Source organism: Macrotis lagotis, chromosome 1 (genome assembly GCF_037893015.1).
Source record: "Macrotis lagotis isolate mMagLag1 chromosome 1, bilby.v1.9.chrom.fasta, whole genome shotgun sequence".
Classification (NCBI taxonomy): Eukaryota; Metazoa; Chordata; class Mammalia; order Peramelemorphia; family Peramelidae; genus Macrotis; species Macrotis lagotis.
The window spans coordinates 251,946,892-251,972,250 of NC_133658.1; the positions used below are offsets into that span (position 1 = coordinate 251,946,892).

General features: G+C 37.8%; 1 protein-coding gene across 1 annotated transcript in view; it reads right to left on the bottom strand.

Annotated features, from left to right (window-relative positions):
- The window catches only part of PTGIS (prostaglandin I2 synthase), a 62,441-nt gene that overhangs the window by 32,109 nt on the left and 4,973 nt on the right, over nt 1-25,359 (bottom strand). Inside the window, exons 2-6 of the mRNA XM_074210219.1 lie at nt 21,305-21,428; nt 17,993-18,171; nt 17,653-17,796; nt 16,825-16,970; nt 3,185-3,366 (exon numbers count right to left, since the gene is read on the bottom strand). Of these exons, the coding sequence (XP_074066320.1) occupies nt 3,185-3,366; nt 16,825-16,970; nt 17,653-17,796; nt 17,993-18,171; nt 21,305-21,428 (775 nt within the window). The remainder of the gene's footprint in view (nt 1-3,184; nt 3,367-16,824; nt 16,971-17,652; nt 17,797-17,992; nt 18,172-21,304; nt 21,429-25,359) is intronic.

Below are 25,359 nucleotides of genomic sequence, written 5' to 3' on the forward strand. Positions count from 1 at the left end.
CATTAGATTGTGAACTCCTTGAAGGCAGGGATTATCTTTAATTTTATTAATTGTATTTCCAAAGCACTAGCACTTAGTAGATTTTCATTAAGTGTTTATCAGATTACATTGAATTGGACTGGAGAATCTCTAAAGTCCCCCTGATTCTTAAGAATCTTCCTGCCACTCCCTGTGACCTATGAAGGTGACCTAAGGTATGACAGAATTTGCTGAATTTTCACATTCTTGAGCACAGTCTTTTCTCATAGGGATCCTTTAATAGACACAAGATGCTAAAGCCAGACATTAAAATGAAATAACTTAAAGAGTGATTTGATGATTACATTAGGATTTCATCATTTCAACTGTATAGGGCTGTTGTATATTTGAGGTGTTCCATTTCTGAACTTGAATATGTAGCATATGCTTTTTCCTCTTTTTTAACAAACTACCACCATTCTGTTTTAAAAATTTTTCCATCTAAAATGTATAACCTGACTAAATTTAATCTTTCTTTTTCCTTTTTTTCTTTTTTGTTTTCTTTCTTTCTCTCTTCCTTACTTCCTTTCTCCCTATCTCACCCAAGTTGGCAGTACAGAGGCTTGCTGTCATTCTGATCAGCAAAAAAGCTTTGATTTATTCAGTTTCTGGCTTCCGGCAGTTTGGCTCTTCTTAGGCAGCCCAGTGGCTTTCCACTCATGGAGCCTCACCATATTAAGGTATACAGATACAGTATAGACACCTGATCAGTTTAGCCCACTGTAGCTCAGAACTCCTGAGTTTAGAGTCCCTAGATTTCCTGGCCTCAACCTCCTTATTTAGCAGGGATTATGTCTGACCACACTGCTTAATTATTTCATGTTTGCCAAAAATATTTTATTAAAACAAAACAAAAAACACTTAACTATACCCAGGATATGGGCAAATCATAAAAGTATTCCTCTTAGGGGTGGCTAGGTGGTGCAGTGGCTAGAGCACCAGCCCTGGAGGCTGGTTCAACTTAACCTGAGTTCAAATCCAGCCTCAGACACTTAATAATTACCTAGTTGTGTGGCCTTGGGCAAGCCACTTAACCCCATTTGCCTTGCAAAAATCTAAAAAAAAAAAAAGTATTCCTCTTAGAAGGAATGTTTTGCTTTTAACTTCTTGGCATGGTTTCAGAATTTAATATGACCTCAGGGCGGCTAGGTGGCACAGTAAATAGAGCACCGGCCTTGGAGTCAAGAGTTCCTGGGTTCAAATCCAACCTCAGATGCTTAATAATTACCTAGCCATGTGGCCTTGGGCAAGCCACTTAGCCCCATTGCCTTGAAAAATTAAAAAAAAAATATATGACCTCAGCTACTTAAAAGTTCTTCTGAATTCCTGCAGTTATAGAGGCTTTTGTGAATGAAGTTATTTTACCATCTTACTTAAAGAATCATAATTATTTCTAAAAGAAAACTATATTAGAAATTTCAGAGGGAGGATTATAACCTTACTACAGCTACCCCTATGAAGTACTAGCCTCAGAAAATGATGATGTTTCTCCTTTATTCTCAAAGAAGACCATGACATCAGGGAGGTGATGCCATGACAAGCACATGAATTGGATTTGAGTGAAGGGGGGTGTGTGTGCAAAGTCACCAGCCTCAGTTTCTCCTCCAGAGCCATCTGGATCCAAAGGCCAGATATGAATCAAGATGCTTGGAGATGGCCTTAGATGCAAAGCAAGAAGGATTAAGTAACTTGCCCAAGGTCATACAACTTGTCTGACGCTGGATTTGAACTCCTGTCCTCCTGATTCCAAGGCCAGTGCTCTATCCACTGTGCCATCTGATGAGCCATTTGTAGGACAGGTAATTAGTCATTAATGCGAGACTTGATTTCATTCAAGAGGGATCCAATTAAATATCCACCCTACCACCACCACCCCCTTCACTTACAGCAAAACCTTGCCCCCTTACCAGTCTCTATCTGCATTTGTTGAGGGTTGTTATTAAAATTCTACCCTATCAGGATCTATCTGGGATGTAATGGAAAATTCCCTACCTCTTCTGAGAGAGACAGTAGGAGAAAGAGGAGGGGAAGAGGAAGGGGAAAGAGGATGGGAAAAGAAGAGGGGAAAGGGGAGGAGGAGGACAGGGAGATGAGGAAACAGAAGGGAAGAAGAGGGAGAGGGATATAGTGAAATGGGAGAGGGGGAGAAGAGGGAGTGGAGGAGGGGAAGAAGAAGGAGAGGGAGAGGAAGGGGAAAGAGGGCTGGGCCCAAAGATAAGAGCCTGTAGCATTCTGGGCTCTATTTCCCCTCTGGGAGGGAGCTGCAGCCAACAACAGATCTGCCTCACCCATTCTTAGAGGCCTCCTAGATACAGGATTAGAAGGGTGGGACAATGACGGTAATAATTCTCTCAAGGTCTCTCTTAAAAACTTGGGAACTGATTACTCAGCTTCGGAGACATTGGCACAGGACCACCCAGCATGGCATGCCCAAATCAGAGAGGGAGCAGTGCAGAATGGAAGCAGCTCAAAGGAAAGGTGAGATAAACAATTTAGAGAATTCACTCAAGGGGTTTACATGGACTATTTGTATCCAGCCTGTGACAGAGCTTTCTGAACTCCTACTGGTCTGACCAACCACAGTAAGACACCCTACAAGACTAACATAATGAAGTCCTTCGTGAACAAAGGACAAAAACCAATCAACTCTCTACATCAGGGTTTGAAGAGGAGACCACTTCTCTAGTTCTAAATCAAAGGATTTTTAGGTGCAGGGGCACTTGAAGACCCTAAGTTTGCATGAAACCCCTTTAAGAGATCCTTGAGGTCAAAACTATTTTCATAATAATACTAAGACAATTTGTTTAAGAAGATCCTCCCTTTTAACCAACTGCCTATTTGTATGAAGAACAGCAATACTTATTATGCCCTATCTCACCTGGTCATTATAAGGAAGACAAAACTTATGTTGTCATTCCAGTGGCACTCTATTATCTCTAGAATAAAATGTAAATTCCACTGTTTAGTTTTTAGAGCCTTACCAACACAAACTTTCTAGACCCACTTAATATTGCTCTCCTTTCTGAACTGTGAAATGCAGTCAGAATTCTTCTTTTTCCTCTTTCTCCCATCTCTGTCTTTACACAGGTTGTCCCCCGGGTCTCATTTGGAGGTGCAGCCCAAGCAAGCGACTTGTTGGAGTGTTGAAACCTGTGTGCAAACTCACCTGAGTGGCCCAGAGTTGAAGCAGCATGGCCTTAGCCTGCATCTCCTCCCCAGCTCCCAGTTCGTCCAGATACTGCAGGTAACTGTCCAGCCAGGCACTTCTGTGGGCCCTGCCCACCAGACTTTGTGGGGAAAGAAGCTTCCAAAGATGGGCTTTTATATGGGAGGCTTCTTTCTTCTCCTCTACAGGAAACATATCACAGAGAGTTAGGGCCTGCCTTTCCGGGGACACAAGGGAAAGATGCTTGCAGGGATGTTAGAGGGGCCTCTCATGTCTAAGGCCTGGCCCAGGACTTTCACTTCCCTATGAAGTGGAAGACAGTTCCCTGAGTTAGGGTATCAGGACTGTACAAATATCTACCAAAAATGTCCAGGCTCTGTGTTTTAGGAGGCCCATGAGATTCAGACAGTGGTCAGATTCCAATACATTAACAACCAGTTCTCTGCCATACTAAACTACCAAAAGGTAGTTTAATATTTCATGTATTTAATACTCAAAAAAAAGAACAATAAGAGTGGTACACAAAACTAGATTATATGATTCACAGTAAGCAAACATGACCTTATGGAGTGACAGCAGCCAATGTGGAAACATATGCAGAACCAAAACTCTTTCTACCTATTCTAACTCTTTTTTTTTCCTTCTACTTCCATGGCTTCTGAAATGGAAGATAGGCCTTGAAATCTAAATTTCTATTGGTTCACTGTGTCCCAGCTTCCTATAGTTTTCACCAGTGCACTCTTAATATCTCTGGGGAATTTGGGGCATAACACAAAGCAGAAACAAATGACAGCTTGTCATCCCTAGTTCTTTGGCACTTTTTCTCTTTATATTATATGTTTGTTTACTGAAGTGACAAATATGAAGGAATTAAAATGTAGTATTTCATCAAAGGTAAAATGAGTTTTAATAATTGAATAAATAAATACAACAAGCATAGTTCCATTACTTACAGGCACTTAGAAAATTCTGTTGCTCAGATGAACCTTAAAAAACAGTAAGGAATGTAAATTTGTGATTTCCACATTGGGTGACTGCCCAGACACCCACCTTAGAGAGAACCCTGATTACAAGTGCCATTTTAGCAAACCTGTTCGGCAAATGTAAAATTAGGTATCAGTTCTGCCAAACTGATGTGAATGGGCTGAATCTCGCCTCTGGGCTCAGACCAAAATTCAATGAAAGGGCTATTTCAGGGTCTCCTGATTGGGCTCCCTGCCTACAGTCTCTTCCATCTCAATCCACCCTGCCAAACTGAGAGTCTAGAACACATAATTCATTACACATAATGTTCCCCTGTTCAAGAGACCTGAATGCCTGAATATCCCTGTTCTGGGATAAAATACAAACTACTTTGGCATTTAAATTCTTTCACAATTTGGATTCACCTATCTTTCCACTGATTTCCCATTACTCTCTCACACACACTTAGTATTCCCGACAATCCAGTTTACTTGTTATTTCCCAGACACAACATCTCTCTCTTGCCTTCTGACCAACAGAGACTCTTGTTTGCAGGCAAGCAGTTAAAAGACCATCCCCCCCATCTAGCAACATCCAGAAAGAATTTGCCCTCCATCTGATCCTGCACCTTAGATGTAACATGCAGATCCTTGTGAAGACCATCACTGGAGAGTAGAGCCCAGTGACACAATTGAATACATTAAGGCCAAAATCAAAGACAAAAAAAACGTGTCCCCTCCTGGTCCACAGAGGCTCATGTTTGCAGGTGAGAGACTAGAAGATGACTGCACTCTAACTGACCATAACATCCAAAAAGAATCCACTCTCCCTCTGGTCCTGTGCCTGCTAATTGTTGATTTAATTATGAAAGCACAGATTGCCAAGGACAGCACTGTTTTCATTTATAGCTCTTTAAAATCCTAATATTAAGTTTTGAGATTAGCAGGTTCAATAACAGCTGAGTCAAATGCTATTAAAGGTTTTTATTGCACACTGAAAAAAAAAGAGAAAGAAAAGAGAAAAGGAAAAGAAAGGAAAGAAAGGAACCAAGAGACTTGTTTTCAAATCTTCCTATCTGACCCTCAGGCAAGTTGTTTCACCTCTTCAAGCCTCAGTTTCACCATTTATCAAATAAGATGGTTGGATAAGATCTCAAACATTCAGAGGTATACTGAAAAATAGTTCATATATATATGTATACATAAATATATATATATACACATATATAATATATATGCTATATAAATATATATCATATGTATATATTCCATCTCTGTCTGCCCTGGCTTTCCTCCCAGGTGTCCTTATTATCCCCTTATAGCAATACAGCCCAAACAAGCGATTTGTTGGAGTCTCATTTCTTAGAGGACAATATTCTATCATAATCATATCCCACAACTTATTCAGCCATTCCTCAATTGATGGGCATCCCTTCCATTTCCAATTATTTGCCACCACAAAGAAAGCTGCTCTAAATATTTAAGAACATAAAAGATTTTTTTCTTTCTTTCCCAGATCACCTTGGGGAAAAAGACCTAATAGTGATAATGCTGGGACAAAGGCTATACACAGTTTTATAACCATTTGAGTATAATTCCAAATTGCTCTCCAAAATGGTTGGATCAAATCACAATTCCACCAAAGTGTATTGGTGTCCCAATTTTTCCACAGTTTCTTCAGCATTTGTCATTTACCCTTTCTATCATTTTTAGCTATCTGATAGGTGTGAGATAGTACCTCTTAGAGTTGTTTTAATTTGCATTTCTTGAATGAATGAATAATGATTTAAAGCACTTTTTCATATGATTATATTTAACTTTGATTTCTTCCCAAAATTGCCTGTTCATATCCTTTGATTATTTAACAGTTGAGGAATGGATCATATTCCTCTATGTTTGACTTAGCGCTCTATATAATTGGGACATAAGGCCTTTATCTGAGAAACTGTTTCTAAAAATTCCCTGCCCCCCCAATTTTCAACTTTCCTTCTAATCTTAGCTACACTGGTTTTATTTACACAAAACTTTTCAAATTTAATGTAATCAAAATTATCCTCTTTATATCCCATAATGCTCTCTATCTCTTGTTTATTCCTAAATTCTTCTCTTATCCATAAATCTGATAGTTAATATGATCCATGCTTCTCTAATTTACTTATGGTTATCTCCTCTTATGTTTAGGCCATAGATTCATTTTGACCTTATCTTGCAAGGTAAATGGTGTAAGATATTGATCTATACCCAGTTTCTGCCAGACCATTTTTCAGTTTTCTCAGCAATTTTTAACCAGATAGTGAATTCTTATTCCAAAAGCTTAGATCTTTGCACTTACCAAATACCAGGTTATTATAATCATTTACTACTCTGAGCTGTATACCTACTCTATTCCACTGAGCCACCATTCTTTTTCTTAGCCAGTATCTAAGATCTGGTGCTGTTAGATTTCCTTTTACATTTTTTAAAATGAATTCCTTTAATAATCTTGACTTTTTTTTCCCTCTAAATTAATTTTGCTATTATTTTCCCTAGCCCAATAAGATATTTTTTTGGTAGTTTTTAATTGGGGTGGCACCAAATAAGCAAATTAGTTTAGGTAGAATTTTCAGTCTTATTATATTGGCTCAACCCATCCCTGAACAATTAATATTTCTTCAATTATTATTTAAATATGACTTTATTTAAAAGTGTTTTATAATTTTATTCATGTAATCTCTGGTTTTGTATTGACAAATATAGTTCCAGGTATGTTATATTGTCTATGGTATTTTAGATGAAATATCTCTTCTCTAGATGAAATATCTCTTCTCTTCAAAGTCCTTGGTTACATACAGAAATGTTGATAATTTATGTAGGTTTATTTTATATACTGCTACTTGACTAAAGTTCTTAAAGATTTGAACCAATCTACCAGTCAAATAGCCAAGATTTTCCAAGTATATGGAAAATATACCATCATACTGTTGCAAAGAGAGAAAGTTTTATTTCCTCATTACCCATTCTGATTCCTTCAATTTCCTTTTCTCCTTTTATTGTCATTGTTAGCGTTTTTAGTTCAATATTGAATAATAATAATGAGCAATCTTGTTTCACATCTGATCTTATAGGAAAAGCTTCTCACTTATTCCCATTATAGAAAATGCTTGCTGATGATTTTAAATAGACACTTTTTATCATTCCAAGGAAAAATCCATTTATATCTCTACCTTGAAGTGTTTGGGTTTTTTAAAATTTTTTTAAATTTTTTAAAATTTTATTTATTTAAGGCAATGGGGTTAAGTGGCTTGCCCAAAATCACATAGCTAGGTAATTATTAAGGGTCTGAGATCAGATTTGAACTCAGATCCTCTTGACTCCAGGGCCAGTGCTCTATCTACTGCACTACCTTAGCTGCTCCATCCTTCAAGTGTTTTTAAAAAGAATTAGTGTTCTTTTTTGTCAAAAGCTTTTTCTGCATTTATTGATATAATTATATGATTTTTATTGATTTTGTTATTGAGATAATCAATTATGTTAATAGTTTTCCTTATATTGAACCAGTCCTGCATTCCTGGTTTAAATCCCACTTGGTCCTAATGTGTAATCTTTGTAATTTATTTCTGTAGTCTTTTAGCTAACATTTTGTTTAGAATTTTTGCATGACAGCTCCTCTCAGCAGCTCAAAGAGCTAGGAGGGCCCTAGGAGAATGACTATGGACAATGTCATCTGCATCCAGAGGAAGAAAAACAAAACAAAACAAAATTTCTCTTGGGTATTTCTTTCCTATCTCATGGTTTTCTTTCTTTTCCCTTAATCCTAATTCTTCCTACCAAAAGTGACTAATCTGTAAACATGTTAAACACAATGTGTATATACAATATTCACCTGACTGTTTGCTGCTGAGGGTATGGAGGTAGGAAGGGAGAGTGAAAGGAAATTATGTAACTTAAAAATATGCATATGAATATGAATGAATGTTGAAAAACTTTTATAACATGTAATTGGAAAAATAAAATAAAATATCAATTGAAAAAACAAAATAAAATGAAAGATTCAGATTCCTCTCCCCCCAAAATTTGCATGAATATTCATAGATGAATTTGGTCTGTAATTTTCTTTCTCTATTTTTGCTCTTCCTGTTTTAATTATTAGCACCATACTTATTTCATAAGAAGAATTTGGTAGTACTCCTTCTTTGCCTAATACTCCAAATAATTCATTTAATATTATAATTATATGATTTTTAAATTTTTGGTCCATTCACTTATAGATCTATTTGACTCTGATGCTTTTTTCTTGGGGAAATTAGGCTTATTTAGATAGTCTAATTCTTTTTCTACTAATCGTGGCAGTTTATGTTTTTATAAGTTTCTTTCTACTTCATTTAGGCTGCTAATTTTATTAATATGTAATTGGGCAAAATAACTTCTAATAATTGCTTTAATTTCATCTTCATGAAATTTCATCTTCATGTTTGATATTAGTGATTTGATTTTCTTCTCTCTTTTAAAAAAAATCATATTAGGGGCGGCTAGGTGGCACAGTGGATAAAACACTGGCCCTAGAGTCAGGAGTACCTGGGTTCAAATCCAGTCTCAGACACTTAGTAATTGCCTAGCTGTGTGGCCTTGGGCAAGCTACTTAACCCTATTTGCCTTGCAAAAACCTAAAAAAAAAATCATATTAATCATTGGTTTATCTAGTTTAGCTTTTTTCATAAAACTAACTTCCATTTTATATTAATTATTCAATTATATTAATCTCAACTTTAATTTTTAGGATTTCCAATTTGGAGGTTAATTAGAAATTCTTAATTAGTTTTTTAAATTGTATATCCAATTAATTGAACTGGGCTTTCTTTATTGTATTGGTGTAAGCATTTAAAGATATAAATTTTTCTCTGCTGCTTTTGCTAAGTTTTGGTATGTTGTTTCATCATTCTCTTTCATAAATTGTTTATTATTTATAGAATATAATATATATTATTTATAGAAATAATCATAGGATTTGCTCTTTGACCCATTCATTCTTTAAGATTAATTTATTCAGTATCCAATTAATTTTTTATCTGTTTTCATGGTCCTTTCGTAAATATAATTTTAATGCATTATGATCTGAAAAGGATGCAGTTAATATTTCTGCTTTTCTTCATTTAACTATAAGGTTTTTTATTGCCTAATATGGTCAATTTTTCTCAGGGTGGCATATGCCACTGAGAAGAAGGTATATTCCTTTCTGTTCCCATTCAGTTTTCTCTGGACTCCAAGAGTCCCTTCATTATTCTATCTCCATGAATTTTATTTTCTCTGTAAGTTATGACATTTAGCCCCACTTAGATGTGTATGTTATTCCCTCCTCTTCAACCCTGTTTCAATGAGAATAAGGTTCCCATGCTGCCTATCATACTTAATTTATCTGAGATTCTATTCATCTACCTAACCTCTTATTTATTTATTTTTGGTTATCTAGTTGTGAGAGGGGAAGGTCTCCCACTATTATGGTTTTGCTATCCATTTCAATCTGTAATTCATTTATCTTTTTCTTTATAAATTTATATTCTAAAGCATTTTCTTCATATTTGAGTAGTATTGATATTACTTCATTACCTGGATCTTTTTACATAATATAGTTTCCCTGCATATCTCTTTTAACTGAATCTATAATGAGCTTTATCTAAGCTCATGATTGCTACTCTGTTTATTTTTTTTAATATTGGCTAAAGCATAATAAATTTTACTCTGGTCCTTTATTTTTATTCTGCCTCTCATTTTAAAATGTTTTTCCTTGTAAATCACGTATTGTTAGTTTTGTATTTTAATACATTCTACTATTCGTTTCCATTATATGGGTGAGTTTTCCCTACTGTTTATCTCTCTCTCCCTGTCTCTGTCTCCTCATCCCTCCTGAGAAATCTAGTTTACTCTTGACCACATCCTCCCTTATTTGCACATCTTTCTAAGAGTCCCTTCATTATTCTATCTTCATGAACTATGATTTCTCTGTAAGTTATGACATTTAACCTCACTAGATGTGTATGTTATTCCCTCCTCTTCAACTCCGTTTCAATGAGAATAAGGTTCCCATACTGCCTATTCTCCACCCCATCTTTTCCTCTAATGTAAAAATTCTTCCAATCACACTATTTTTGTATGAAATAATTTACTTGCTTTTACCTTTCCCTACCCAATTTTATTTTCTAGGATCATTCCATCATAATCAATTTTATGTATATTTTTTCTATCTTAATAATGCTAACATTCTTAATATATTATTTCAGATGTCATTTTCCCATATAAGACAGTAAATGGTTTATCCTTAAGGGATTTGGTCTTTCATTCTAATATTTCTTTTAGTTCTTGTATTTGAAAGTCAAATTTTCTGTTCAGTTATGATCTTTTCCTCAAGAATATCTGGAAGGACTTTTATTCATTCACCTATTCCACTCAGCTTTATTAGGTAGGCTATTCTTGGTTGCAGCCCCTTTGCTTTTCAGAATAATATATTCCAAACAGTCTTTTAATGTAGAAGCTGCTAAATCTTGTGTTATCCTGATTATAGCTCCTCAATATTTGAAACTTAGCTACAATATTCCTGTGAGTTTTCACTTTGGGATGTCCTTCAGGTAGTGATAGGTGGATTTTTAAAAATTCCTAATTTACCTACTAGTTTTAAAATTTCAAGGTAATTTTCCTTCATAATTTCTTGAAGTATAATGTCTAGATTCTACTTCTGGTTTTGATTATCAGGTAATTCAGTAGTTTTATGTTATCTCTCCTTGATCTGTTTTCTAGGTCAATTATTTTTTCAGTGAGATGTTTCACGTTCTCTTCTATTTTTATGATTTTGGTTGTTATTTCTTAATGTCTTTTGAAGTCATTAGCTCCCCTTTGCACAATTCTAATATTCAAGAATCTATTTTCCTCATCAAATTTTTGGACCTCTTTTTTTCAATTGGTTGATTTTCTTTTCATAATTTCTTATTTCTTTCTCCAATTTTTCCCTCCACTTCTCTTATTTGACTTTTTTTTAGCAAAGCAATGGAGTTAAGTGACTTGCCCAAGGTCACACAGTTAGGTAATTATTAAGTGTCTGAGATCAGATTTGAACTCAGTCCTCCTGACTCTAGTAGGACTGGTGCTCTATCTACTGCAGCACCTAACTGCCCCTCTTATTTAACTTTTAAGTCCTTTTTAAGTTCTCCATTAATTCGTTTTAGGTTTGTCACCACTTTACATTTTTCTCTGAAGTTTCACAAGTGACACTTCTGAATTCTGACTTCTTCTGAGTTTGAACCCTGTGTATTTCCATAGTAACTATCTATGGTCAGGTTCTTTTTCTGTTATTTATTTTCTTAATGGTCTATTTCTTGGTTGCTAACTTTATGTTATCATTGGGTTCTGCTCCTGGGAAATGAGAGATAATGTTCCAGGCTTTGGATTTTTTGCACTGTTACTTTTCAGAGCTCTACCTGGGGGAGTCTTTAACTTTTTGGTTCTTCCAATATCCTGTGATCCAAAGTTAGATGTGGTCACTGTTCTTGGTTTAGGAGTGATCTCAAGAACTCCTCTCCATTTCTGAGTCATGACCAGGGCTTCCACACTGCCTCTACAAATTCTTTCTCTTCCTGAGGTCCTAGAAATCTTCCAAGGGCCTCTGTTCAGCTGCGAAACCAGGGACTGCACTTCTACAAGTGACCACAACCAGTGGTCCTCTCCCTCCGAAAATGCAGAGCAGTAACTCCACTTTTTTGTGACTGCACTTACTCCTCTTCACCCAGAGCCACAGCCAGGGGACCCCATTCAGTGCCAGCAAAGGGCCCCCCCCCCACATTCCCCTGTCAGTCACCAGACTGCCACACTATGTGTGGGGTGAAATTCTCAAACTCCGCCAATATTCATCAACTCAGCACTTCACTCCTGGTCACACCACAACCCCAGTAGGTCAGGTCTCTCTTATATCCTCCTAAGTTGTGTTAGGCTGGATGACTGTTTTACTCTGACTTTTTATTATTTCTACCACTCTAAAATTCAATTTGAGGTCTTATTTTAAGTTTTTGGAGGGGAATTTGGGAGAGTCACGTCATTTCTTGACTTATTCTACATTATTCTTACAATGCCAAGTGCTTTATTCTATAAAATTCACATCACTCTTAAAATGCCTAGTACTTCATTCTGTAAAATCCACAACATTCTTACAATGCCAAGTGCTTTATTATGTATTATTAACATTTTCTTAATTCTAATTTTCAATTTTTTTTTATTTAAGGGAATGGGGTTAAGTGTCTTGCCCAAGGTCACACAGCTAGGTAATTATTAAGTGTCTGAGGCCAGATTTGAACTCAGGGACTCCTGATTCCAAGGCTGGGGGGCTCTATCCACTGCACCACCTAGCTGCCCCCAACATTTTCTTCATTCTAAACAATAAACAGGGGTGGCTAGGTGGCGTAGTGGATAAAGCACCAGCCTTGGAATCAGGAGTCCCTGGGTTCAAATCTGGTCTCAGACACTTAATAATTATCTAGCTGTGTGGCCTTGGGCAAGCCACTTAACCCCATTTGCCTTGCAAAAAGAAACCTAAAAAAAACCAATAAACAAATAATAAATCAAGCTCTACTTGATTTCTTGCTTTCTGAAGCATGAATTCTCACACTGAAATTTTAGCAATCAGCTCTTTGGAGTTGGTACTAGGAAGTTCTAGCACATCCCTGCAATTTTTCCTGCTTTATAGCCTGCTCTATGAGTGTTTCAATGACTAGAAAAACCTTTCCCAACATTGCCACCTTCTGACCACGGTTGGAATTCTTCCTTACTCTATGTGGAAGCCAGATTCAATTAAATTCAAGAAACTGTCTTTTACATGTAAGGCACTATGGTGGATACTAAGGAAACAAGGACAAAAATGAAACAGTCTCTTCTCTCAAGGAGTTCATATCCAAAATTGAAACAGAACAAGGGACTATAACATATTCATAAATAATTCAATTCAACACACACTGATTGACAACTGAGTATGTGCCTGGAGCCAGACATACAAAAGTAAAAGAAATGAGACAGTCCCTGCTCTCAAGGAACTCATGTTTTACTGGGAGAAAATAACATGTGTGTTTGTATGTATATATACATGCAAATATACATGTGTATATATATACAAATACGCATATATATGTATATGTATATGAAATATAGACAGCATAAATACAAAATAATGGTGGGGGTGGGGGTAGGGGAGTGAAGAGCAGAAACAGTTAGCAAGGTTTCCTGTAAGGGATGATATCCAAACTATTCTCTGAAAGAAATTAGAGAATCTACAAGGCTGAGCATTCTAGTTAGGCAGGATCACCCATACAAAGGCACAAAAGTAGGAGAAGGGATGCTGTGTACTAAGTATAGGAAGCAGATCAATTTGGCTAGAATGAAAATAAATTTCAGGAGAGGGAAGAAACATTAAAACCTGGGAATATCATGAAAAGACTCCTAAAAGAGGTGGCATCTGAGGTGAGCATCTGAGGAAAATACAGGGATTCTAAATGGTAAATAAAAGGAGGAAAACATGAAAGAAGTTCTAATCATATGTGCAGAGGATACTAATAATAACTAGGATTTTAGGATTTGCAAAGTACCCTACAAATATTTCATTTGATCCTTACAACAATCCTGTAAATAATAAGTGCATTAAAATGTATTAAAATAATATTTAAAATAGTGTATTAAAATAATAATAATAATATTATTATTATTATTATTATTATCCCTGTTTTACAGAAGAGAAATTGAGGCTGGGAAAGAGTAAAGGACTTGCCAGAATCACAGAGCAAATATATATTTGAGATTATATTTGAACCACATTGACTGATAGAGATAGAATGCTGAGTTGGAGACTAGCATGAGAGTCAGTTTGACTATAATATAGGGAACAAGAAAGGAACTAGCACATAATAAACCCAGAAGGTAGGAAATAGATCACAGAGAGCTTGAAATTTCAGAACAGGAAGTCTGTATCTTAATCAAAAGGAAGACCCTGAAATGTCTGAGCAAGGGAGCAATATGATGAGACCCATATCTAATTCAGAAGCTGTATGGTAGTAGGCTGCAGGGAGGTGGAACTGGATACTGTTGGAAAGCCACTGCAGTATAAAAGTATAAAGTGATAGTGATCTGAATCACAATAGTATCTGTGTGAGTAGAAAGAAAGGCAATATTGTGGAAATATTGTGGAAGAATATTAGACAAGTCTTGACAAATAATTAGCTATGAGGGAAGACAAAATGAAAAGGAGTCAAGAGTGGCTCCAAGACTGGGAACCTGGGTGACAGGAATGGTGATGGATTACCTAACAGAAATAGGGCAGTCTAGGGGAAAGATGAGATTCAAAGGAAATATGAGCTTAAGTTTTTGAAATACTAAGTTTGAACTGACCATCAGACATTAGAGTGGAGCTAGTAAGGCTAAAATTTAGAAGAGATTAGCACTAGATCCACAAATTTGGGAGTCATCTTCACAAAGATGATAAAAACTAAACCCAAGGGGACTGATAAATCACCAAGAGAGTTCCCGTAGTGAGAGAAGAGGGTCCAGGAGAGAGTCCTGGGTGATACTATACTTCAGGGGTGAGATATGAATGATAATCTGGCAAAGGAGAGCAAGAAGGAGCAGTCAAGAGGTAGTAGAGAACAGGGCACAGCTGTGTAATAAAAGTCAAGGGAGGAGAGAATATCTGGAAGCAAGAGATCAGTTAGAATGAGAACTGAGAAAAGTTCATTACATTAACAATTAATTACCTTGAAGAGGGCAGTATCACTAAAGCATGGGATTAGAAGCCAGATTGCAAAGAGGTGAGAAGTGTGTAGTAGGTAAGGAAGTTAATGAATATAAATGACCCTTTCTAGAAGTTTGGATATGAAAGGACAAATCATGAAAGAGATTGTCAAGGTCAAGTAAGGGATTTTTCTTTTAAGAATTAGGAGAGGACTGGGCACATTTAAAGGTAGCAGGGAAAGAGTCAATAGATAAGGATATATTAAAGAAAGGAAATGAGAGGAAGCTGTCAAATGAGCATGTTCCCAGAAGAAGACATGGTGGGGGTGGGGAGTCAAAGCACAAGCAGAGAGGTTGGCCTTGGCAAAAATGGCCTTCTTAGAGATTGGAGCAATGGAGGAGAAACTGGATAATGATGCAGAAGGGTCTTCAGGTGTGGTATAGGGAAGATAAAGACCACATGAATGATGACTTCTATTTTCTCAATAAAGCAAGAATCTAAGTTCTACACTAAAGTGGAGGAGCTAAAGTCTGGCAGAGTGAACTTGAAGAAGTTTAGAATAATCACTATGGCAAGTACACTAGCACAATCATGGAAGATCAGAAAGAAGTACCAAGAAATTAGGAGAGTCCAATTGAGATTAAATAATGTAAATTTGTAGTGGACCCTGTTGGCACAATGTTATGACTTCCCCCAAAACAGCATAAAAATGAAAGTGGAGAAAGATGGTAGAGGTCACACCTTGGACTAGTCAAGATTGTGAAGAAAATATACTGAGGCCAGAGCCATGGAGATGGACTGGGAAAACAGGGAAGAGACAGAATTGGAAGACATGGAGAAGATGAAGAATAGATGGAGGAGGAATAAGAAAGACATGAAAAGTTAGGAGTATGTGCTATGAGAGAAGAATTTCAGAGTTATAGATTTAGGGGAAGAACATAGTTATGAGTGATGGTGAGATTAAGGACATGACTGACCTATTTTAGGGGTGACTCAGTACACAGAGTAGAGCTCAAGTTCACAGAGGTTGGATATTGAACTAAGTTTAGATGTTCTGGGAGTCATCCTCATGAAAGTTTAATCCTCTGTATTTGCTAGTATGTTAAAGCACAGAGAAAGACAATGATCCAGGTACTAAATTCCTTCAAGAAATGAAGGAAAATTACATGGAGGACAGTAAATGTTTTGTTTTTGTTTTCTTTTTTTTTAGATTTTTCAAGGCAATGGGGTTAAGTGACTTGCCCAAGGCCACACGGCTAGGTAATTATTAACTGTCTGAGGTCTGATTTGGACCCAGGTACTCGTGACTCCAAGGCCAGTGCTCTATTCACTGCACCACCTAGCCGCCCCAGTAAATGTTTTTTGATAAAGATTTAGACTGAGTAACATGTAGGGACTGAGGAAATTTCAAAGGAAGAGTTTACTAAATGATGGCAACAGAAAAGATCTGGAAGAAGCAGCAGAAAGCAAGGAATGTTTCTGAGAAAAGAAATACTCAGTAGTGGGGAACATGACAAGAAATGCAAGGTCTTTGGATCAGGAGGGAGGGAAATAGAGAAACTTCATTCCAAAGGCACAGTTCAACAATGCTATGGATCCTATACCTAGTCAGATGCCGTTTACCTCCATCCATGTGGTCTCATGTGGGGTTTTCATGGTTTGAAAGGAGGGCCAAAAAAAAGAGAATGACACAGCCATGGGGATGGATGGGAGGAAGCTGAGGGGATTCTTGCCCTGGGGGTCATAGCTTCCAAGAAAAAAGGCAAGAATCCCCTCAGCTTCCTCCCCATCCATCCCCATGGACTCTGGACTTTTTGCAGTCTACTGGAGGGCATCTTGCCCTGAGCCAGGATTGCAGTTGGGTACAAAGGCTATTTTTCCCTCTGCTTCCCCATCTACTTGGGGCTCAGTTCTCTCTCCTACTTTAGGGACTCCACAGTACTCACCTGCTGACAGAGAACTACGGGCCAGTTTCATCAGAAGCTGGTCTAGTTGCCGGAAACTCTGGAAAACCTCTGCAGAGTGGATCCGATCTTTTGCCTGGCTAGCTGGATCATCACCCTCATTGCCATACAGCGTCAGGTAGCCAGCTCTGGTTAGCATGGCAACAAAATAGTTAGTATGAACTTCACCCTTACTCTGGATCAACATTCACCTCTAAAGTCCTTTGGCAAATCAGAAATAAAACAATTCACCATGTCTTAATACTCTATGTTCTAAGCTCTTTTCCTTTTCTGCCATTCTATATTCAATGTTCTAAAGTCCCTTCTATCTCTAAAATTCTATGATTTCTATGATAGGCTCTTTCCAGCTCTAACACTTTATTTTCTTTCTTCTAGGGTCCCTTCTAAACCTAATATTCACTGTTTTCTACTTTAAAGTCCCTTCTAACTCTAACATTCTGTCATCTGTGTTCTAAACTCTAATTCCAACTCTGGGATTCTATATTTTAAAATTCCTTCTAGTTCTAACATTCTATAGAGAATCACAGAATATATATAACAGGAAGGGATCTCAGAGATCATATAGCCCAAACCCTCTTATTTTATAGAAAATTGAGGTTTACCAAAGCCCCTTCTAGATCTAAGATTCCACAAAATGATAACACATCCTTTACTTAAATATGGTGACTTCAACATTTCAAAAGTTTCCACATCCATCCTCTCATTTGATAATACACAAGCCCCACCTTCCATTCCCATTCCCAATTACCCATGCTATTAGATTTCCTTGTCCACCAAAGTTAGAATGGGACACATTAGGAAGAAACTCACCTGAGCATGATGTCATAGGAGAACTGGAACAGCCCCGCTTCCTGCCAGTCTGTGCTCATGTCCCCAGCATCCTTCAGAAGGATGTTGCATAGATTGTTAAACATGGCCTCCTTGAGAGCCTGCAGGTTCTTGTGAAGTAGGGTCCTGGAAAATTGGGGAAGGGAGGGGAATCAACTGAACTTGGCTTCACGAGCCCATTGATGACAATTCTAAGAATAATCATGGCCTATTTTGTGCTGTTTTCCAGTTTAAAAGCAATGATCTATTATGTTTGGTCCTGAGAATACAAAGACACAGAGACAATGAATGCCTTTTCTCAACCCCAACCCAAGATACTCACGGTTTCATCTTGGCTTTCTCCAAACCAGGATCATAGTTGGCCAACTGGACATTGAAAATCTTCTCCATAAGGTAGATGGCATATTTGTGGAAATCTAGCTTGGAGCTTGATTCCCAGACAACTGTGTCGTAGGAGTGAGGGTCCAGGAGAACTGTGATAAACCTCCCTGCCACACATACCTGGGGAAGTTAGCACAGTCAGAAATCAAGGGAGCACAGATTTAGAGGTGGAAGACAGGCTTAGAGATGGTCCGGTCCAACCTACTCATCTTACAAGTGATGAAATAGAGAAAAGGAGTGACTTGTCTAAGAATACACAGTGGGCTGATGGCAGGGGCAGAATTAAAACTCAGCTCCTCTGACTTCAAATCCAGTAATTTTCCCTTTAGGCTGTACTTCCTCTCCTGGGTTAGCTCTTCTCCTCTGTTAGTATTTACTGAGTTATACCAACATAGTGAAAAGAGGAAAAAAGGAAACTGGATTTTCATTGGACATTTCAGGACATTCATTATAGAAACTTTTATCTCCTTAATTCTCTTAGTCAATGGAGAACCTCACATAATAGAAGCCATCCTAGAGGTGGCTAGGTGGTAAAGTGGATAAAGACTTGAAGGAGGGAAGACCAGAGTTCAAATCCAGAGTGACAATTATTAGCTGGATGCTCTGACCAAGTCACTTAACCTCTAGATGCCTCAATTTCCTCATATGTCAAGTGGGCTAATGATAGCACCTACTTTCCATGGGGATAAATTGAGTAATGTTGGTAAAAGACTATATAAATAATCACTGTTTTTGCCATGTGTTCCCTCTTCTCCCCTCTTTAGACCTCAAAATTCCTTGACCTCATTGCCTATTCTATCCCTCTAGTCTTTGAAGAAAAGATTTTTTTCCAAGGCCAGTTTTTCCACATGTACTCTTGATCCTACCTCCTCCCTTCTTTTTCTCTCTCTCCCATTTTCTCTTTTTATTTTCCTCTCTCTCTTTCATATTTTGAAATACATGTCTGATAGACATCTCAAACTCAATTATGTCCAAAATAAATCTTATTATCTTTGTCCCCAAACACACTCCAATTCTTAACATTTCTATTTCTGTCAAAGATGAGAGAATGATGTCCTTCCAGTCACCCTTGACTCTTTTCTCTTCCTTACCCACAAACATGTCAGCAAAATAGTCACCAATTCTTACTATTTCCTACCTTCACAACATTTCTCACAATCTGTCCCCTTATCTCTACTCACACAACCAACCACTGTCATTCAGGTCATCATCATCTTATTTAGTCTTCCTGGCTTCCCCTCTCCCATCCATCTTCCATACAACCTCCATGTTGATTTTCCTAAAGTACAGATCTGAAAATAGTACTCCTTTAAATGCCAGTAACTTCCTATTAATTCTAGGATCAAATGTAAAACTTGTCTATTTGGCATTTAAAGACTCTCATCATCTGGTCCCAACTTATGTTTTGCTGTTGTTCTGATGTTTTGCATCATGTCCTACTCTTTGTGTCCCCACTTGGGTTTTTCTTGGGAGATATGTTGGAGTGGTTTTTTTCCCCTAATATATAAGGAAACTAAGATTTAACAGGGTAAAGTGACTTGCTCAGGGTCACAAAACTATTATGTATAGTATATCTGAGGTTAGATTTGAACTCAGGAAAATAAGACTTTCTGACTCCACAGCTGGCAATCTACTCACTGTGCCTCCCAGGTATTCTTCTCTACCTTTACAGCCTTATTATATATTACTCCTCTTATGTATTCTATTCTCTAACCTTCTTGATGCTCCTCATATGCAACACCCAATTTCCTACCTCAGTGTCTTTGCCCTGATTGTTCCCCATCCCTGGAATTCATTCCTTCCTCATTTTCAAATTTTAAAATCCTACTTTCCTCTAAAACTCAGCTCAAGCTCCTTCTTCTACAGGAGATTTTTCCTTGACTCCTGTAGCTATTAGTCTCTTCAAAAACATTACATTATACTTATTTTTACATTAAGTTATTCTCCTTATAGAATGTAAGTTCCATGAGGGTACAATCTGTTTCATTTTGTTCTTTGTAATCCTAGTGCCTAACACAGTACCTGGTACTTTGGTTGGCTTTTAATAAATGTTTGGTGATTGTTTGGTCTCTTGCAGGTAGCCCATTCTTCCTCTCTAGCTTGTTTCCTCATTAATAAAATGGAGGGTAGACTACTTGAGCCCTTGAGCTCTAGCTTTGGCATTCTGTGATTCTATGAAGGAAGAACTTATACCTCAAAGTCAAGTGAAGGTCAATGGGGAATTCCTGGGGTAGAGATACACAAGCATTGAGAAGGGCAGTTCATTGTACAGTTCACTGGACCTCAAGTCCAGGAAGACCTTGGTTTGAAACCTGCTTGACAGTGGGTAAATGAATACCTTTGAGCCTCAGTTTCCTTATCTGTAAAATTGGGAAGATTGGACGTGACCTCAAAGACCCTTTTCAGCTCTGAGACTGTGATCATAGGAGACTATAGAGCAGAATATCAGAACTCTGAACAGCTGTTCGGCATTGATGATAGCAAGCTGCTGGCAGCATTAGTGAGATGAAATGACCTCTTCCACATCTCACAGAAAAATAGATTTGGAAATTATTGAGTCCAACTGACATCTGGAGCAAGAATCCTCTCTACAGAATCCAGTCTTCCCTTGAATACCTCCTATAATGAAGAATTTAATCTTTTCCAGAGGCCAATCCAATTCTGAAGTTACTAGATTCCTTATTCCCCCCCATTACCCCTGATGCTAAGAAGGAAAAAAAAATATGTAGCTTCCTTCTTGGGCAGATTTTTCTTGCAGCAAAGAAGGGTTGCAAGAAGAAATAGAAGAAAGGCCATCAAAGCCCTTTGGTAGAAATATGATATCCACTTGTAAATACTGAACTGAAAGACCTAGATTAAGGACTCTCCAGTTAATGAATAATTAACATCCAGAGTGACCATATGAAAAGACCCTTGTGAACTAAATTGATTTATAGTCCAAGTCCTTGGCTAATTATAATAACAATGCCCTTGAATTTACCAAATCCTTTTATAGCAGCCATCTTCACAACAGCTCAATAAGACCAGGGATAGGACTATAACTATTTCCACCCAGTAAAAGAGTAAACTGAGGGCCAGGAAAGTGTCTTATTTCCTGTCACTCTGTGTCCATGTCAGAGGCTGACAACAGCCCAAGCCTTGTGACACACCTATTTCAGAGGAAATATAGCTGTGTGAAATGAATAGAAAACCCAGACACACAGAGGAAAAAACCAGTCCTACTTCTTCCCTCCCTTCCCAAAGGCACACTCACTGTAAAGATGTCCCCATGCTTCTTCTTCATCCTGGAGAGGAATCCAGCTGCATCTTTGCCAAATTCTGAGGCATGGCCCAGCCAAGGAATGATGCCTGAATCCAGAGGGGGTTCACCAGGTCTCCTAGAAAACTCAGAATATAATAAACATCCAGTGAGAGAGGACAGGCAGTGAAAAAAATTCCACAAACATTTGTTAAGGATCTACAGAACAAGGCACTAGAATCATAAAAATGAAAAATGAAAAAGTTCATGCTTACAGTCTAAAATAGGCACCATGGTATAGTAGTATATTCAAATCCACAACTTGCTACCTGTGTAACCTTAAACAAATCACTTTACCTTTCCCAACCTTAGTTTCCTCAACTGCAAAATAACAAGGTTTAAGTAGGGCTTTAAGGTCTGAATCTCATGATTCTAATAGATTCCAGGGGAGGGGAAGAGGATGATGATGCATTAGAGCTGTAATGCAAACAGAGCAAATCAATCAAAACAGGGCCCTGAATTTAGCAAAGAGAAAGGGCTTATGACTCTGAGACACCAATAAGAAGACCACCTTCAATGAAGGTGGAGTGGGGTGGGGATAGGATTTGTTGTATATACAGACAAGGGAAGTTCACCTGGTCTATGATTGCTGGAGCAAGAAAATGGACCATTTAGTAGCTTCCTATTTTAATTAATTCTTCTCATGAACTAGATGCTAATTCTGGTTGTTTTTACAGTGATGGAGGCTTAGAAATACTTTCAGTGCCCCCTTAATTCAGGATGCTCTAGGGCAAAGTCACCCTACCTTAGTTATGGTTCCATAGGAAGGTACACAAATAAGTATGACATGGAAGAGGAGATGGGAGATGGTGTTTGAGGGAGGATGGAGGCCAGCAAGATATGAACAAGGGATGAGAGAAAGAATGAGGAAGAAAAGTACAAAGTAATGCTGAACAAGTAAGTGAGAGGCAAATTGTGAAGGGTCTTGCATATCAGAGGCAGTTTAGACTCTTGATTAGGCACTGGAAGCCAATGAAGATTTTTGAGCACAGGAGTAACATAATCATAGTCATGCACTGGGAAAATTACTCAGGTATCATAAGTGTAAAGGATATATATGCAGAGAATAGACTGGAAGCTTGAAGAACCTGCCATACTAAATATTACTATCTTATATGCCTCCAAAGTCACAAGACTGGCTGATAGAAATGATGATATCTAGTGTCTCTTCCAATCAGGATGGTGATGGTACCTGGCTCTTTAGGAAAAAGAAATAAATACACAACACCTTCTTAACTTTGATTTGCATCATTAACATTTGTGCCATCACTTTCTTAAATCCAGACAATCAATAAAACAATAAATCAATCTCTGATTTGTAGCCTTCACATCGAAAATTTAACAAGCAGTTCTTGGAAACCTTGTGAGCCGGCCCCAGGACATACCTACCTTCAGTTCACCATTCTATAAGTCTGAGGATCCATAACTCTAAGAGCCTTGTCATAGAGGCAGCTTGGAATAGTGGATAGAGAACTAGCCTCAAAGACAATAAGAGATGGGTTCAAGTTTTGCTTCTATCAATTACTGGGTAATCCTGAGCAAATCATTTAATCTCTTGGTTTTCTAGTCCACTCTCTAGGACACCTTTGCAGAAATGTCACAACCTGTATTGGTGGGAGAGGTTCATCATCTAGAAGTTCCCTAAACCAATGAAATAGCAGGTCCAGTTGTTATCACTAGCCTAAGAGCCCCAAAAAGATCAGAGTAAGAAAAAAAATTCCTGTAAATTGAAAGTTGTCAGAGAAGATTTCCCAGAGAAACCAGAATTTGAGCTGGCCATTGAAGGATGGATAGACATCAATAACTTTCATCAATAAGAAGGAAGGACACCATAGCAGAATAAACCCCAAAGCAGAGCTAACCCAGGAGGGACGGTGTTGGCATGATAAAACAGCAATCAATCATCTTTCCACTCCCTGTTCCTCACACCCTGGCCCTTCCCAAAACTACAAAGACAGGATTTGAGTACAAGTTTGAGTCTCCGTAGACTCCTATGCCAGGGGATACAAGTGGAGAAGCAGGAAGGGGATGAAGCATGCTCTACCTTCATCTGCAAACTTCCACTCATCTAAGATGGATACAGCATCTCTGTGATGACTAAGGGGGAACTGGCAAAGATGCTTTGGAGCAAGACTGACAGGTTCTGTGACTGTGATTCAACCAAGACCAGAATGTGAATCATTCCATTTACCTCTCAGAATCATGGAACATTAAGTGACACAGGCTGACACCAGAATCTAAAACATAGAGTTGAAAGGGACCTTAGAGCATAAAATATATTGTTAAAACTGGAAGTAGGGGCAGCTAGGTGGCACAGTGAATAGAGCATCGGCCTTGGAGTCAGGAGTACCTGGGTTCAAATCCGACCTCAGACACCTAATAAATACCTAGCCAGTGTGGCCTTGGGCAAGCCACTTAACCCCATTGCCTTGAAAAATCTAAAAAAAAAAAAACTGGAAGTAAAATGAATGTCCATCAACTGGAGAATGGTGGAACAAACTGAATACTTTGTGCTATGTAGCTTCACCAAGTGGGTAAAGAAAGCCAATGGTCCAGACCAAAACGGCACTGGATGTACAGCCCAAAGACCTGGTCCTTCAGGACATATATGGATAGACACTACAGATAGACAACAAGCTGGGCCCAGGGTTGAACAGGAAGAGAAGAGTAGATCCAACCACCGGAGAAAACTGAAGCTCAAGGATGTGAAATGAATTGCTTGAAGTTAAGGTGGAATTTGAACCCAGGCCCTGATTCCACAGTCAGGACTCATCCTTCTGTCCCGCAATGGTTTGCATTTAAGACATTAAGTGAAGCTTTTAATGATCATCTCCCCCCCTCCAAACTTCTCCCTGAAATAAAGATCCAGCCTCTTAAAAATATAAATATTCTTTTAATGTTGCTATATTTCTGCTAATCATGAAATACCAGTCTCTGAAGAATTTATGCTGAACGTCACCCAAAGGGCAATGAGGAGTAAGTTGGCTGCAACACGTTACAAAAGAAGATTGCATAGGAGAAAAGATACCAGAGGGACAATAGCAAAGGATGTCATTAAAGAGGTATGTGCCTGAAAAGAGATGAGCTAGTCATTTGGCAAGAACAAAGAATAACCCAATAGTTATTGGGTATAGTCCATATATTCCGCTGGGATCTACACAATGGCAAAAGAATGAAAGGAAGATCCTTGGTAAATAAAGTGGGCCTCTTGTGGAGGAGAATTTAAGGGAGGATACAGATGAGAATCACACAGGATAGGCACACAAGATGTCACTGAAGGGAGCACCCACATCCATGAAATCACAGATCTGTTGATGCATCACAAAAGAAATAATGAGATAAGGGATACAGATATGTAGGAACTTATAAATACAAAGCAAAGAAAATGGAAGAGGAGAATAATACTATAGTAATAACATACTACATAACAACTACAGTAATATAGATGAAGATGCAGAATTAAATACATCAGAAATCCCATTAATTGCAGAGATGTGGTAGGCAATGAGCACAGGATATTGTGTTAATTAGACCCAGTTGTGTTTGTTGGTTTTATTTTATTGGTTTTATTTGATCCTATTCTCTTTGGTAAATAAAAACAACATCAATAAACATTTTTAGAGAAAAAAGGAAAAATATCCAAAATATTAAGTTGGGAAAGATCTAGGTCATGAAACACAGAATGTCTAAACAGGAAGAGAGGTTAGAACACAGATTAATTAATGTTAGGATTAAAACAGAACTTAAAGATCATGAATCTAATCCCCTCATTTACAACGAGGTAATTGATAACTGTTGGATTTTTCTCTCTATAACTTCTGAAAGTTATGTTTTCCTGGAATCATAAGTTGGGAATGCCTTAGAATATAGATTATAATATATCTGTGCTGAAAGGGAATTTAGAACATAAAATGTCATTTATCTTCGAACAGAGAAGATATCTCAGAGACCAACTAGTCCAAATCAGCTCTTAGATGGCCTGGAGTTAGGAAGACTCATCTTTCCTGAGT